The sequence below is a fragment of the Etheostoma spectabile genome, chromosome 5 (genome assembly GCF_008692095.1).
Source record: "Etheostoma spectabile isolate EspeVRDwgs_2016 chromosome 5, UIUC_Espe_1.0, whole genome shotgun sequence".
Lineage (NCBI taxonomy): Eukaryota > Metazoa > Chordata > Actinopteri > Perciformes > Percidae > Etheostoma > Etheostoma spectabile.
In genome coordinates this window covers 32,560,249-32,577,827 of record NC_045737.1, presented here as the reverse complement: position 1 = coordinate 32,577,827, position 17,579 = coordinate 32,560,249, and the positions used below count along the sequence as shown (strand labels likewise).

General features: G+C 37.9%; 1 protein-coding gene across 1 annotated transcript in view; it reads left to right on the top strand.

Annotated features, from left to right (window-relative positions):
• Window positions 1–2,210: 2,210 nt before the first annotated feature.
• Window positions 2,211–17,579, top strand: part of ipo11 (importin 11) — a 152,455-nt gene continuing 137,086 nt past the window's right edge. Inside the window, exons 1-4 of the mRNA XM_032516504.1 lie at window positions 2,211–2,364; window positions 6,435–6,586; window positions 8,294–8,394; window positions 14,998–15,070. Of these exons, the coding sequence (XP_032372395.1) occupies window positions 6,449–6,586; window positions 8,294–8,394; window positions 14,998–15,070 (312 nt within the window). The 5' untranslated portion in view covers window positions 2,211–2,364; window positions 6,435–6,448. The remainder of the gene's footprint in view (window positions 2,365–6,434; window positions 6,587–8,293; window positions 8,395–14,997; window positions 15,071–17,579) is intronic.

Below are 17,579 nucleotides of genomic sequence, written 5' to 3'. Positions count from 1 at the left end.
GCCAGATGCCAAAACATCTACAAAAATCTCTACCCCACAGGGCAAGCACAGACACAGCCGCTCTGCTGCCACGCTGGCTCAATTTTCTGTTCACAACACTCCAACGGATGGATGCATATGGTTGCAGTCAGCACATGGTGTGACATATTCCTGTGAAAAATACCTGTGTCCTCATACCTGGCAAATAAAGCTGATTCCGAATCTGATTGCATCCAAAATATCTGCCCTGATTAAAGATACTGAACCTGTTACTGTCTATGTTTTGATTCTGATCCCTCCAGCTCTCTAAAACTCAAAAAACGTGCTGGAGATGCTGGACTTACAGCAGCCAAGAGAATGATAGCCACCCGTTGGAAACCACCTCATGACTTTATTCGTCCCTTTCCTTTTTGGATGTCATATGTATGGAGCTCTCCACGGCTCGCATAACTGGAGCCCCAGGAAAGACTTTGTACACTTGGCTCAGCATTACTGAATCCTTGAAATCCATGCTGAAGACCTGTGCTATAGCCTTCTTGCTTCTATCTGTGTGTGTTTGGTCCCTTTTGTCTTACGCCGGTCTCCCTGTCAATGCCTCTTGTTTGTGTGTTGGTCTGTGTCTGTTTTCTGTGTGTCTTGTTTGTGAGTGGCAGACATTGTTCTTGCTGTTGTGTTTTTGTTGTGTTTCCTAAATTCCCGTATTTCCTCTCTTTGTTTTGGAATGAAACATTTGATCGAAATTAAGGATTGCAGAAAAGGTGCACTGGGCCTTCTTTGGTATGTGTAGTGTACTTTTCTGTATATTGTCATCTAGGCCACTGTTTTGCACTTTTGCTTATCTGTTTGATTGAATGAATAAAAAAAAAGTTATTGCAAAAAACAATTATCGTTGTTTGTCGGCTGCGGCTGCTGAACAGGTTACACAATTTGAACCGCCATGGCCCGCTTGTCATATCACACCATATTTGTTCTCCTGTAAAAAATATGCGGTGATGATGTCACTTAATAACAACACAGGCCAAAACATAAACAGACATTCAGAAATTTCAAAAGCGAAAATACTGGCATTGTTGTCAGAAAAACATAGTATTTCAGCTTAGCATGTTGCCTTAATATCTGAAGACATGTTGTGGTCATTTCTGGGTTAATACAGTAAATATATTAGGCCTACATACTGTACCTTTAATTTATTTAGTTTGTCAAATTAGGTTTGAAATGTACAGGCCAATCAGAAAGAAAATCTGAAAGCCTAATCAAATCCTAATGTTAATGCATATTTTGTGATAAAATATGAAGGCCGATGAATTTGTCAGTCAAATGGCGAGTATTTGAAAACAAAAATTCAACATGGAAAATGTGAACTTTCACGGAGAAAAAAAAAAACCTAATGTTGGTTGGGATTTCATGCATGAGGTGCTAAAATGTATTGTTGGAATGTAATGTATGTTTAACCAATCCACTGTCACATGACATGATCAGAAATATAATTAAGATAGTTTTTTTCAGAAAAGGTCTTATCCAGTTACCCGTCTCCTAGAATACCCGTGTCCAGCTTTAGAGATGCTGAAATCAGCTGTCGTGTTGAAACACAACCGAAGATGGAGTTCACATTTATGAATACAAAATGCATGAATAAGCGTGATTAGGCAAGCGGAAGGCTAAATATAAAAGCCAATAATATTTAACATTTGTATAAAGTAGTGCTTAATGCAGAGTTTTTGTATTTGTATAAATCCCACATGCTAGGGGTACTTTACAAAATACAACAGTTGATGATATGGACTAATGATGATACCTGTATATCTAGCATACAACCATGGATGTATAATTAGACAGTAACAGCAATAATAATAACAGCAGTTTAAAAAAATAAATAAATAAATAAATAAATTTTTTTACAGAAAAATTTACAAAACATTCACATCTCAAAACATAAAGTTATACAGAAAGACATTGTAACTTATATAATATGAAATCAGGTAACAGAAGTAATAAATATACGATATAAACAAAACCATGAAGTGAGCAACGTAAGAATAATAAAAAATAAATATAAAAATAAGACTGTAACAAATTTACAAACCTCGTTGATGATATTGACAACAGATGTTCTTAATTAAATAGATTGGAGTACATATCAGATCTAGGTATAGCTTTCTTATTTGTTACTAATTTAAGAGACTCAAACTACAACAGCAGCTCGCTCCATTCATTCATGACGAAAGACGTCCACTAAACCTCAGACGTCATCAGCGCGCGCCTGCTGTGTTGCTCGCGCCATTCCTACAAGCGTGTGTGTTTCCATCTCCCATTACATTACCATTGGCAGAGCAGTAACAGCCGCTGTACAGCACAGATTCTGTTTTTTAACCGTCGTTCTTTTAGGTGAGTCCGGTTTTATAGTTCTATTTTAAGACATTTGCTTGAGGAGAGATGTTATTTAATTTCACGGACACTGTCGGCCCGTGATTTCGCATTGACTAAGTTTAGCTTGCTTGCTAGCCCAAAGTTAGCGTTGGTGTTTGGGGCAACGTTTTGCACGATTTGGGAGTTAAACGTTAACCACTTTCATTAGTAAATGTGCTGTTTATCTTATTTTCATCGTAAATGACACGCGAAAAGGGGACACCAAAGAAACCTAGGCTATATTGCTATAATTTCAGAGCTAATGAGGTTACATTTTAATCAAAACCCTTTTAATGGAAAGGTAGTTGACGTAACAGTTGTTGCTGTCTTCTGACCTCCTGCCACTCAGCTTGTGTAGGTTCTCTCTGCGCTTCGAAAACCAGCTAACCCCCTTCATAGACACGCTTTATAGCAGATGTGATTGTGATGATATTGACATTTACCATAACAGTTTTATGCATATATGCCCGTCGATGCATATAGCTATAACGTTAGTTCTTTGTTGTTGTACTGTAGCTACACTTGAGTGAACGAACCTCTCATGTCAACACTGTGTGTTGGGGTCCTATCCAACGTTAGCCAGCTAAATGTCTGGTGTTTTGCATATGCAAGCCCCTGCCGCTAACACTAGCTAGCCTTAACGTTAGTTGTCGAATGCTGGCTGAGTGAAAAAATAAGCTAGCGACAGCAAAACTTTATCAGCTAGCTAGCTAGCTTATCACGCATAATGCAGATAGCATTAGCTAACTCGAAGGTTTGATTGATTTGACTAAAGCCACGTTCTTCTCTGCCTGGCATTATTACACGATAACATTCAGTGTAGCCTAACACTGTATATTAGCATGACAATTTACCTGTTACAACAGGTTGCATATTTACTCATTTACAACCTTACAAATTGTCAATAGCAGGCTGTCAAGTCAAGCAAGGTTATTCAGTCGAACACTAGCGTATGTGGTGGGAGTGGGCGCGGGCGCGTGCATTCATGTCAGACCTTGTGTGTAACTGCGACGTGTTCTTTAAATGACAAAACACTCGATATACAATCTGACAATGAGCCCTTTTCACAGAATACATGTTTATAGGAAAAGCCTTATAAATGTGTAAATAATGACACAATAATGTCCGAATTCCATCTAGCTGGTCTTGGTATTGTGCATGCTGGCTCACTGTCCCACTGCCATGGCTTACCAAGACACTTGAGACACACAATGGACAATGGAGCCTTTGTTAATGTTATTAGCAACACCTGCGCGTCTCCTCTATGACAAGTCAAAAGATCTGCAGTGAAAGATGCCTATGCTGTTAGATATAGTGGACTACACCATCAACAACATCTGATCACATTCCAGCAGTATATGGATGCTCCTTCCTCACTAAAAGATGTTTTGACACATTTCTAAAACTGACAGTACCATCATGTGTAGGAATTATGAGGAGGCTGTTGCATTTGCACTGGTGGCTCCTTGCCTCACACTTATTGCCTGTCATTTTCAAAGGTTTCTCTTACTGTGAGTGAATGACCTCACCTGAGCAACCTAAATGATCATCTTGGGAGTTTTGCAGTGGTAGTGTCATCACTGAGAATGTCAGCCCAAGTCATGTCAGAGTCTTTAAATAAGACCAGTCCCTGCGTATAACCACGTATTAGCATAATGTGTAGCACGGACATTGTTGACACATTTGTTAATCTTGACAGCGTCTCAAAGTGCTGCACTGCTCACAGATGTGAACATAACACTTAAAGATAACTCCTTAATTACATAACAACATTCCCAAAGCCCCTCGTTTCTGCCAAGCTTACTGCTTATGCTATGAACCATGTGGGCATAAGAAAAGCAATCAGTTGAGAAAGGGGCAGAATCTGTGTTGGTCAGAGTTACCAACAATTTTTGAATGTCTAAATTCCACTGAAAGCTTTATGCCATAATCTTAAAATCTGAGTTTTTCCCAAATTAATAATAGCTTATACTGCAGGGATTCTACTACAAGGTAGAAACTCTGTACTACTTACCAATGCGATTTTACAAGACTTAGTCATTGTTTGTACTGCGCTTCAATTGGGACTTTTCTCCCTTTTTCTTATCCAATCAGGGATGATATATCATAAAGGTTAAAGCACATCGTAACGTGATGCCAAAATCACAATGAAAATGTTTCAAGGCATGGTTGAAGGTTCATCAACATGCGCACAAGTATCTGGGTTTGAAGCCTTATCCTGGTGTGGATCATATATAGAGTATGGCATTTAGATGGATCATAGCTTTTTCACCTGTAACACCGTTTCAGCACCATCAGTCTTTTCAGGCTGTATGGACTCTGGATTACTGGATTTAACTTCTACATCCAGTAATGGCTGATGGGGGCAACAATATCTTCTAAAATGACAACGCTAGACTTTCAAATTTATGTCAGCATGTAGATTATAATTGCGTTTTATGTTATCATTTTTTGTTTTACTGACTGTCTGCAATGCGACTGGAGTTGATGATACAGCTACACACATGACAGAGACTGTTTAGAAAACTGGAGGAGGTATATCTCGGCTCCTATCTAGGTAGTCCTGCAAGGATATTTGGGGTTTTCAAAACTGAGATAAATGCTTGTACAGGTTTCTGAAACCAGGATGTGAGATTTACATTTGCAAAAAAATCACTGGAATACCCAATTCTACCAAAACTACAAGTGTGCATGTACATTAAATGCAATCACTGTTGCATCATGGTGGGCAGGTGGATATTTATCACCAGTGTTGTTTCATGTGGAAAATGGTCCCTGTGTTTTGTGATGGCCACCAGAGAATGAACTGCCCTTCATTAAGAGTAGACTGGTACTACCTCTTCTAAACTTTCACCATATAACAGAATAAAACCTAATAGATACAGCCTTCCTAATATTTTTGTTACTGAATTTAGAATTCAGGGATTGTTTAGTAAAATAATATCTCTTGTAATGTGACAACAGGTTTAGACAAAGCACTGCTACTGTATTTTTGTGTAGAGAGGGCATTAATTAAAGAGGCAAATTACAGAAGAATGCAATGGCTTATGATGCTGGGAATTAGTTTCTGGGCTGTAGATGGCAGCCTTGCTCAGTAGTTCTCCCCACTCTTATGAAAGCTCACTTCAACCACATTATCTCTGCGGGTCTTAAATATGACAGTTTCCCCTCACAGTCAGTCAGACTGAATTGCTTCTATCATAACTTGGATGTTTTGCGTAAAGAAGTTTTTTTTTTTTTACATAGTTTGTATTTGGATTGTACTGCTTCTTATAGTCTTTGACTGAAATATCTTGACATAATTCGTTGACAGACTTAGATAATGCATTTCTTCTTTTGTAGTTTTCAATTTTTTAAATCTTGTGCAACTATTGGAAATGCACTTAACACTGAGGAAGAAGAGAAGTTTGCTATGTTTTGGAGAAAAGAAAACAGCCATGTTATTTTTTTCCTCTGATAAACTATTATTGATAAAGTATTCTGGAAATGTTGATATATATAACCCCCATAAGGAATGAATCATGACCCCAAAGTAGTTCTGGTTAGCTTTATTATTCTATCTTAGAATCCCTATTTTGAGGCACAGAGGCAACTGACTCAGGTACTTTTGAAACTGAAAAACCCTGTTGGACCTGTGAAGATGAAGTGTTTGAATAATATCTGGGACTTAGAAGAGCTCTTTGCATGGTGAAGATGACTGCCAGTGTGTCTACCAGGTGTGCTTTTCTTTATTCAGAAGGATTTGTTTCTCTCTCAGTATGTTTGACATTGTTTTCAGCACTATTTGATCTATAATAAAATGGGTGAGAAAGGGATAAAGCAAAAAGGGAAGTTTCCTTGTTGTTCTGACATTTTTGCAGATGTAATTTGACTGCTTCAGCTTCCAGTTGATGTTTTATTTGGCTCTTTTTCCCTTTGGTGAAGCTATTTTAAAATGTTTTTTTTCAGCCAGAACATGTTACAACAAGAGCAATGAAACTCTTCTTTTCTCGGTTCCCTCCTCCTCCTCCTCCTCCTCCCCCCCCCTCCCTTCTCGTGTTCCCCTGCAGATATCTATCCAGCCATGGATATGGACGGTGCCAGTTCAGTGGTGCTGCAGGCCTTAACCCAAGCTACCAGTCAGGACACAGCTGTGCTGAAACCTGCGGAGGAGCAGCTCCGACAGTGGGAGACGCAGCCAGGTTTCTACTCTGTCCTTCTGGTGAGGGGTGGTGTCCAATAATTGGGATACAAATGCTGGAGTGAAAACTGTTAAAACTTGAATGAATGTGGTGTGTCTTACAAAAAAGCAGGGCGATGTTTGGTTTGTGCACATTTTATGTAAGTTCTAAATATTTAAGAAACTTTATTCAAACCGTGGGAGAGTGTTTCTTTGTGATCAGTTATTTGAAGAAGGTTACATGAAGGATTAAATAATTTCCATCTGCATAACAAAAGCAGATTGAGAGGTTATATATTTGATAGATAAGGTAAGATACGAGGTAGGGAAACGGGTAAAAAAAGGCCAGTTTTAACCAAACTTGTCGAGATCAAGCATGGCTAAATGGTCTGAATAGTGGTGTAACAGAATAATTTAACCACTTAGTGTGCGGCCATCCTCTGCCCTGACCAGGGCCTAACTTTTGGTTTATATTCATCACAAAGCCGATGTTGATCCTTTAAGGAACACTCAGGCATTTTAGGAAATGTGTTTGTTTACTGTGTTAGTCGGGCGTAAATGAGAGGGTGGAATTAACTTTCATTCAATAGAGAGGCTGGCCCAGGATGTGTTCTGCCTAGCTTAGCACAAAGACCTATCCCATGCACAGGAAAATAAATATAGTTTTCTATATTTTTGACCATGCTTTTGTCCTTTGCTTGAATACATTGTGGAAAAGGGAGACAATAGACAATGCAACATCCCGTTTAAGTCAAATTATATCTTACAAGGCACATTTTCAGCTCCCTATCCACAACACTAATGTGGCTTATGTAGCATTTTATTTGTCTGACCTGTCTAGCTAATTATCTGATCACAGTACACAGTATTGATTTAAAATGTGCTAAATAAGGGCTTTTTGTGCCTGCCTTCAGACGATAACAAAGTCTAACTTCTAGTTTTGGGGTATTGGAGACACCCATGGTTTCAAATTTCAGAAGATGTTCTTAAAAAAAAATTGGGTTTGTGCTTCATTTTGTGTAGCTGACTGTGCTGCCATGGTCCATGCCAATTAAGCCAAAGGTGCACAGTGTCCCCTGTGAGAATTATGTCTCTGCAGATTTTGAGGGACAGCATCAATAAATCAAATGTTAGCCAGCTAAATTCCAGTTGCCCTGATGCATCTAGGGGCAGTGGGCAGATGTCTACTTGCATATTCTAGTGAAGATACACTTCATAGCCATGCTAATGGCCTTCCATTCCCTTGATGCAGAACAGAACCTGTTTTATATCAATGTTAAAGCAAAAATAAAACATACTACTCATGTTTGTTCCTACATCTTCTAAACCTGAACATACGGGAGCCAAGATTCACATTTATGAGATTACTGAGCTGGTCTTCATGGAGCTCCTGCCTTTGCAGTGAGTAGGAGAATGACTTTGAGAACACTGACAGTACTCAGCCAGATTTTCTAGGGTTATGGCTACATTTTACAAATCAGAGATGTAAGCACTTATAAGATAATAAAACTACTTTAGGGTGTTTCCAACCTAAACACTAGGTGACAAAGTCAGTGTGCCCTATTTTAATGGAGGCACTCCTTAAAGTATGGCTTGATGGCATCGCAGGTCTGCATCATTATTCTTCAGTATTGTCAGTGGTTTTCTCTTGTAAAATCGGAGCTGTCACGCTTCAATAAACTGAGTCTGGTCTTAAATTAAAATTTTAGTTAAGCGATGTTAGCTAAGCATTTTTTTCCCCTCCCATAGAATATCTTCAATAACCACATGCTCGACGTGAACGTCAGGTGGCTGGCTGTGCTGTACTTCAAAAACGGCATTGACAGATACTGGAGGAGAGTAGCGCCTCAGTAAGTGAATGATTGTCATGTTCCCTATTGCTGTCAGCCTTGCTCTCCCACTTTTCCATCTTAGGCTTTTCTTTTCAACTGTCTCATCACACTCTTATTCACTTTTCCTCTCTCTATTCATCAGTCTTAATCTCTTTGCCTGTTTTTGAGGCTTTGTCATTCTCAGATTTTTTTTTTTTTTGGCACAGATTTGTCGCTGCATTTTTCTGTTTTGTTCCTAGTCCTCATTGCCTCCATTTTCCCCATTGTCCTTTCTTTTACCAGGTATTGCTTGTGTCTGCAGTTCTTCCTCCACCACTTTTCACAGCATTCTTCTTTCCCGTTTGTACCTTCTATCCTGATTATTCATGTAATTGTGCTCTGCTTTTATACTTGGTTTATTCCTTTGTTGTTGTTTTTTTTGTCTGGTAGTAGATTGGCTTTGAGCATTACAAAATCCCACGGCCTGTCTTTGGGAACCTGACTAGCTGGCTTTTGTTAGATTTGAATTACACAGTTTCTCTTAAATTCTCAGGACAGTAGTTGGCTCGATGTGTTTGGTTATCTATGTCTTAGACCACTTCAAATTATTGCTATTCTCTCCTTTCTTTAAAGTTGTATCCTCTTACTAAAGTTTTTCCAACTCTTGTCACTAGCACAATAAACTGAATTCCATTTTCTAGAGTACTGTACAAGGGCTTTTGGTCCTGGGGCCATTTCTGGGATTAGCTTTGGATCACTGCCATTAATCCCATAGTTGGATACTACGTGTTGTCACTATTCAAAGCTTAGGCCACATTACATTGTGTTTTTATTATTACCGAAAATAACAGTAATGTATCACAACTAAGATTAGTTTGAGTTCAGAAAAAAACACGAGGAAACAATGACTCTAACAAGCTGAAATATTAAAGCCCTTAAACATGCATGTTGAATTCTTGGGTACATTTTGATTTTGACTTTTATTTCTGTGAGAAACTGGCCAAATGTAGATAAGTTTGTAACACTTACAAGGAATTTGCCTTGGTGGTTGGTGCTACATAAACATGTTAAACATTAATATGAAATGAAACAATTCAATTAGTTATTTGATCAATGCAAAATCTCTGGTTAATGCATCACTCCCTCAATGAGCATGAACCAACCAGCAATCCCTTCAGTAATGCTGTTTTATTTGGCTGGCTTTTGATTTAAAGTTGTAAGGAGAAATCAGTCAATGAGTAGTAGAATATTCTGCCTTATTATGCCTTTTAACCTGACATTTTGACACGTCAAGGCTGAAACAGCACATGTAATTAATGTTGTAAAAGATATGCTGAGATTCAGTTGTGGTTGGTTGTCGGGTCCACAGTCCTAGTATTGTGGATGCTGCCTTCTGGCATGGCAGAATGGCTCATTTTAAATGTAATGGAGCCATCACTAATGCCGTTAGTTCCCCCTGTGCTTTTTCTGCTTTGACAAGTCAAAAGCACTGCTGTGAAAAAGGTCAATTCCTTTTTCATAACTTGGAAAAAGTTTCCTCTCATGCCTTTTTATTAATGCTATTAGTATTGTACGTAGTGTAGGCCTGCCATTTTTCCCATAATGCAAGATTTATCTGATTCTGAATCTGATTCTGAGAGTGTTAGCAGAAGCAGAGGAGTTTCTGTCACAACTTCACCTTCCTCCAAGAGAAGGGAAAGGTCTAAAGAGGTCAACACGCCATACACTTATTGTAGAGCCCAACCAATAACGAATACCCATATAAATATTTGGTTATTTAAAAAGCCAATATGCCGTTATATTAGCCGATATTTATTTAAAAAGTTAATTCCGGAAACGCGTTACAAAACATGAACAGATTTCCTTAACAGTTATTTGTAGTTATTTATGAGTTCTCACTAAATTTATATGATAATACTTTTTTTTAGCTGTTTTAACAGAACAGAGGAACATCACAATATATAAAAGTTCTGATAAATAAAATGTATAAAAATGCAAACTCATTTTTTTTTTTTTTTTTTTTACAAAAAACATTAACAAAAAAAACAATCAGTGTCGCCAACAGCGACAATGTAGAGCGCTCTCTGGTGGACAAAGTTAATACATATTTAAATATTCATTAATCAGAATCATTTCATTGATCAGAATCATCTTGATGGTGATGACCCCGATGAAGGCCACAAGCAGAAAGCGCGTTTGACAATAAATGCTACGAGCCGGATTAGACCGTTAGTGCCAGAATTAACCAGACCCATTTTTTCTGTGGGCAGTCAGGTGTTAAATTGTTGCATTCATTTTCACATCAGAAAGGTACAGGTTAAAAAACACAATTATTGAAACTGACATTTTTTGAAAGTCTCAGGTCAATTAGTAATAACTTCTATAAATTGCGGATCAGTGATTAGGTGTACCTCGAAGCAGTTTCTGTCTGCAGTCAGACAGTTTTCAGTTTCACCAGAACAATTGCCCTGCAACCGAGAAAACATTCATGACAGTAATGATTTGCTTTTTTTTTCCTTTGCATGTTTTGTGTGAGTGTATTTTGGGGTGTTTTTCCACGGAGCACATTCACCTTGACTTTTCACTGTTGTGAGAGGCCTCCCGAAATCGTTTGTTTTTGCAAATATAATGTGCCATAGTTTGACATTTGAATTTAGTTTTTTTTGTAAGTGACATGCGTACAAGCATGCCCAGCCCACACAAGCTTACAAGACACCGCAAGTTTATATAAGCCAGGTCCAGAATGCATGCATTTGCATAATTTTAAAACAAATGCTGACAGGCATGCTTATTCCTGCTCTTTTTCCCTGAAAGGCTTTTTAAATACTTATTGCATTGCTTTGAATGTCCTGAAAAAAAGAGTGACATATCTAACAGAGAAAAACCAAAATGCACCCCGCAAAATGAATGTGCTAGTTGAAATAAAGAATCAAAGCAATTTACTGCAGAACATAAACACATTAAAATAGGGCTGGGCAATATATATCGATATTATATCAATATCGCAATATGAGACTAGATTTTGTCTTAGATTTTGGATATATGGAAATATCGTAATATGGCAAGTGTTGTATTTTCCTGGTTTTAAAGGCTGTATTACAGGAAAGGGATGTCATTTTCTGAAATTACCAGATTGTTCTAGCTGTTCTATTATTTACCTTTACCCACTAAGTCATTAAATCATTTCTGGAGAATATTTATCCAAAAATCTCAGTGTGTAAATAACATTTTGTTAACGCACATATAGTTCATACAATGTCAACGCAATATTTACATTGAAGTAGTTGGTCAAGAATATTGTGATTTTTGATTTTGTCTATATCGCCCAGACCTACTAGAAAGTTGTTCCTACCTGCTGTGTGACCGGCTGTGTATTTTACAAACTTAAATGACCCTTCAGAGCAAGCAGAAGTGGATGTGAATGAGAGATTTCTCTTGTATTAATAACCTCAATTTAGCTTCCTACAGTAACAATAAAGTTTTTCAAACCAAATCTGCTTTTATTCTGTATTAAACATATTTTAAATTGTCAACTGAAAAACTGCCCAAGCAGAGACATCTTGCTAGATCCAAAACATTTAGACAACCTGCCTTGGATTAAGATAAACTATACTGATTTGTATTTACTGTGCGTTTAAAATGTATCCCCACCAACAGATGATGTGGCCCAACCCAGAGCCCTGCATTTTAGCCAGAGGCTGACGCTGCCTGACTTATTTATGCTCCTTGGGCTGGGCCTCTGGCCAATTTTCACGTCATAGCTCACACGCGGGTTGAACATTGGGCCTATTTGCCAATATAGTTATTCCAGATTATATATGATATGATTTAGACATCCAGTAAATTAAAAGAAACTTTGAAATGTGCTGCGCCGGTGGAAACACAAGACCATGCTACCGCGACTGTCGCGCTTGTCAAACATGCCTTTAAAGGCTACTATGGTGGTCATAATACATAGAGCCAGACCGATGAAGGATTTTTAAGGCCGAATATTTGGTTATTTAAGAATCCGATATATCAATATATTGGCCGATTTATATATTTAAAGAAAAAAAATCCAGTAACACGTTACAAAATAAACAGATTTCCCTAACATTAGTTATTTTGTATTCATGAGTTCTCACTAAAATATGATGATAATTTGTTTTATTGTCACAACAGAACAGAGGAACATCAAAATATATCAAAGTTCTGATAAATAAAATGTATAACAGTTCAAACTTAAGATATCAAACTTAAAAAAATCAGTGTTGCCAACAGGGCTGTCGTAGAGCCCCCTCTGGTGGTCAGACTATGCAACGCCAATACTCATAACTCATAACATGTATGATTAAAAGTCCGTTTTTATTTTTTAAATATTCATTAATCAGAATCATTTATTTGTCATTGTAAAGGATTCTGACGAATGAATACATTGTTTTTTTAAATATCAGCAATTATAAATGCCGATACCAATAGATCGGGAAATGCATAATATCGGCCGATAATGTTTATTCTCTCAATAATAAATGTGTAGTTATATGGTTAAAGTGCTTAATATCTATGAATTTTATTGTAGGAAACTAAATTGATCATACGTGCACAGGACATACTGAGAAATCCAGAGAGGGTTTTGTGGAGCTGATAGTCTTAATTAGCTTTGTATCAACTTATGTGGCTATGGCTTGAATGAAGCCGACATTTTTATAATATGAAAAATGTACTCACTAAAGCTTTAACAGTAGTCATTTAAAAAAACAAAACATTAACAAACAAAATAATGCTCCAAACATTTTTCTAAATTAAGTGAATGAAGAAATATAATAGAACCACTTTTTCATTTAAACAAAACTGAAGTATTTGAATGGCTGCAGCAGTAGTGTAGGCTGTGTTATAGGGAGGAGGTAAAAACAACACAGGCTCCAGGGTTTGGGCCAAAAATTCTGATTAGCTGTTGGACAAGGGCTGGACCAGGGCCTGAGTGTCTCAGAAGAGGACCGGGCTAGGGCCTCCATTTTGGGCCTGTGCAGGCCTCTAGTCCCTCTATTGTATTGGGATAACTTTACTCTGTGAATCCTATCGTGCCTTTCTTGATTTTCTTTTTCGCCCAGTCATTTTTGGTTTCTTTTGCTTACAAATACCCAACAATGGTCCTTCTGCACTTCAAATCCCTGAATGTCAGAAACGTGTAATGTTGGCAGGTCTGACAGCTGCTAAGAAAATGATCGCAATGTGCTGGAAGCCCCCTCACACTCTGTCCATCAGACAATGGGTTTTAACTTTGATCGATGTCACATACGTATATGGAGCTGTCAACAGCCCATACTAATGGGGCCAGAGAGGCCAATGTGAACATGTGGCTCCCTGCGGTTGAAGCATTAAAGGGCTCATTCTGATCCTTGGGGTCCGTTATCTGCATATATCTGATCTACTTTAATCAATATTATATATAATCCATATGAACTGTCCCTCTAGTCCCTATTTGCCTTGTTTTTCCCATTTTTCTTTTCTTTTTTTGTTTATTTATGTATTTTTTTCTTTTATTTTCTCTTAGATATTACTGTTTGTCTTATCTTAGCTGCCGTGTTTAATTCTGTTTCTATTCTTTTTTTTTTTTATATTTTATATATATATATATATATATTTGTGTTGGGGGGGGGGGGCGGTTTGATGTTACGATGTGTTCAGTGGCTGAACATCATTAGTTGTTCATTGTCTGTATGAAAATACAATAAAAATTTGATAAAAAAAAAAAAAACAATACAAAAAAAGGCATTTAATCTCCCATCCCATCTTTTATTAAAATTTGCCTCACTCCCAGAATCCCAGAATCTGTTTGCTGTAAATCGTGTTTCACTAATTCACACTCTCCCCGGTAGTAATTTGTCTTCCACCCATACCTCCTCTCTGCCGAAGGTTACTGCATGATTTATTCCTCACTCTTCCTCACATCAAACACCCTCCCGCTCCGTCTAGCTTCAGCAGCAGTTGAATTTGGCCGACCGGGCTAAATTATTGCACACACATCCCTACTATGTTTGAGTTGGGAGAGAGCAGGTTTATCCAAAGCTTACTGATTAAATCAGGCAGCTGGAAGGTCCTGCCCTATAGTGTTATAAAGAGATTTAATTGATCCCATAACAACTTGGCAGATAAATGTGATATTTGACATATCTTCCCCATATTAAAGTCTGAGGTGTGCAAACCCAGAATCGGAAATTAAATTCTAAGGAGTTTCTTAGAATGTGAGCTACATTCAACAATGCTATATTATTATAATGTAAAATGGTTGCTCAGTCCCTGGCACTGTCGCCTTGTCATGAGATGGCTCCAAACTTGGCATTGCATTTGTCTTCCTAAATCCTTATGGAACATAATCTTAAATCCATTTAATAAAACTACCCCAAGTGGTGCACAACTGTGCTAATTAGTTGGACAGGCAAAGCTTGAAAAGTGTGTTTCACTGGTAATCAGTTGAACGGAGTTCTTGAGAGGTGTCCTTCTTGTAAACGACACACATTGTGTGTTTATTGCATAATTGCCTTTTTTCCTTTTTTTATCAACTCTAGATATTATTAGATATCGTTAGATGTTACTCTTGCTCTTCTTCATTCTTTCTTGACCCTCGGACCTATTCTGAACATCTCACTGGTTTGTTCACAGTGCTTTATCAGAAGAGGAGAAGACATCGTTGCGTGCTGGCCTCATCACAAACTTCAATGAGCCTGTCAATCAGGTTAGTGAAAAAATGGGACGTCTTATTCAACCTTATAAACTGGTACAGTGTGGTAGTTTGGATTACTTGGTATAAAAAAACAGAAAATATACAAAGAAACTGTCTAAAAGCACATACCACTTTTTGCAAGTCTATTTCACTTGCTAGGTTGTACTGTAATGATTAAATGCTGGTGTGAAAATACACTTGCAGAAGCTTTAAATTGAAATGTGTTATCCTTCATAATGAACACTAGATCTGCAATCGTTGTTATCAAAGTTACAGTAGTGTCATTATTATTTATATTGCCCAAAATCACAAATTTGCCTCAAAGGGCTTTACAATTTAAACAGCATATGACACTTAAATATTGTAACTAGTTTGTTATAGGTCAAACTTTAGATTTTTGTAGTAGCTTGGCTTAAACATGCAAGAGCACTCCACTATAAGTGGACCTGAACTGATGTCAAAATTCATTGAATATAAGTAATTATTGCTTTGTAGAATTTGGTATAGTAGACTCTAAAAATAATCCTTTTTGTGCTACATTGCCTTGTTGTGCATACAAGACATGAAGTGAGGTAGAGAGAGAATAATCCTTCAGAAGCCCAGTTGTTATTAATAATAAAATGGTGTGAAGGCAGGTGTTGTGAAATACATTGGTATTTCAACCACCTGTTTTCTGATTGCTTCTAAGATCAGACAAGCTGTTCTATCCAAACAAAAGAGGGTAATGTTTCCAACTTCTATTCTTGTCTTTAGGAGGTAAAGAGAAGTTTTTCCATTGGGAAAATAAAAGGTTTTGTACCCACCGCTAGCATTGAGAAGGCTGTTGTTTCACATTTAGAACCACAATGTGTAAAGGTGTGTTTTAGCGATGAGTTTTTCAGAGTGTCTATTGGAATACATTATAGCGGCTTAAAACACCATCCTGTTACGATCCCGACTGCTCTGTAACGCCGGTGTGCCCTTGATAGATGCTCAGGCAATGACGCAAACATTGGACCAACTAGGTCCCATCCCTTCCAAATACACAGCAAGTGTAATTAGGGACAATGTTAACATTTTGCCTTATTCAATCTGGCTGTAATGACATTCTTTAGGTTAACAGTGACTCAATTGCCTTTACTTTGATAATAGAGATTTTTGCCACACTAAAAAAAAAAAAACGTACATGCCTCAAATAACATCAGTGAAGCAGCCACCAACCTCACCAAATTGATTTAATTGAGCTTTAATGACAACCTCCCGTAAGTTCACTATTTTAAAACAGTAGAGGCCTGTATGCCAAAAATGGCAAGCCCGGTTACTACACACATGCAAAAGTTAAACTTTCCCAAATTGGTCAAAATTAGGGCTGAACGATTATGGCCAAAATGATAATCACAATTATTTTGATCAAAATTTTAATCGCGATTATTCTCAGTTATTTGTTGATTTTAACCAAAATAAATTTTATTGTCACATAGGCTATTTATAACTGCGAGAGGGAGTGTGATGGACGCTACTCACAGAGAGACGGCTGACTCATAATGAACGGGTCCAGCACGGGTCGAATGGCGGATACACACGTTGTGTGTATGAAATGTCTGTATCTTCACTGCATTTTTATGAACTATGATATTCTGGCCATGGGTCACATCTCTGGCCCAGGTCCAACAGGTTCCGTCTCACATGCTGTTACTCTACCAACTGCAGTTAGTTGCATTCAATAACTTCTTGTGTGTTTTTCACCATGGCGGCCGCAGTAGAGTTACCAGTGGAAACACTGGTACAAATACAGGTTTGCCCCTCATACTTAACAATATACAGCTGTGTCAATAAAAAATTAAAACTGTGGACAAATGTCAGAAGTGTGGACCGGCCCGCTGTGTGGCCGGGCGCGGAGTAAGAGGAGAGATTCAACACAGGCACAGCTTTACAGACGAAATGGGTCATGTAACGCAAAATTAAACCATATCAATATAAACAGCATTGCAGCGGATGCGAGGACATTAGCACTGGTGCGTCCTAGAGCAGCTAACAGCTAACAGATGCTACTAGCACAGACTAGCACTGGTCACCGCTGTTGTCTGAAAAACAACAGACGGGACAAAATGTTGCGTTTACTGGTAAACTGGTAAACCTTAAGACCGATATATAACAGACTGCTATCTGTTGAGTTTTCCTCCCGTTACTCTGTCCTCTGTGACTGTCTACATCTAGAAACTAATCTGCACGGGGTGCAGGGAACTACTCTGACTGGCTCATGAGCAGACAGGTTTACGGAGCGGTAGATTGGCTTTGCAAAAACCCGGAGCGTTCTATGAAATGACGCTTTAAAAGAATAAATCGCTCGATCACGCAAATTTGATTGTGGGAAGTCAAAATTGATTAAAATTCGATTAATTGTCCTAGCCCTAGTCTAAATAGGCTTAAGCAATGAATATAAGTTAATGTTACACAGTTAAATAATAAGGTTAGAAAGGATAATTAAAAACATTGGATTGTGCATATGGGGACTTCAAAGGAGGGTCAAAAAGGTTGCTAA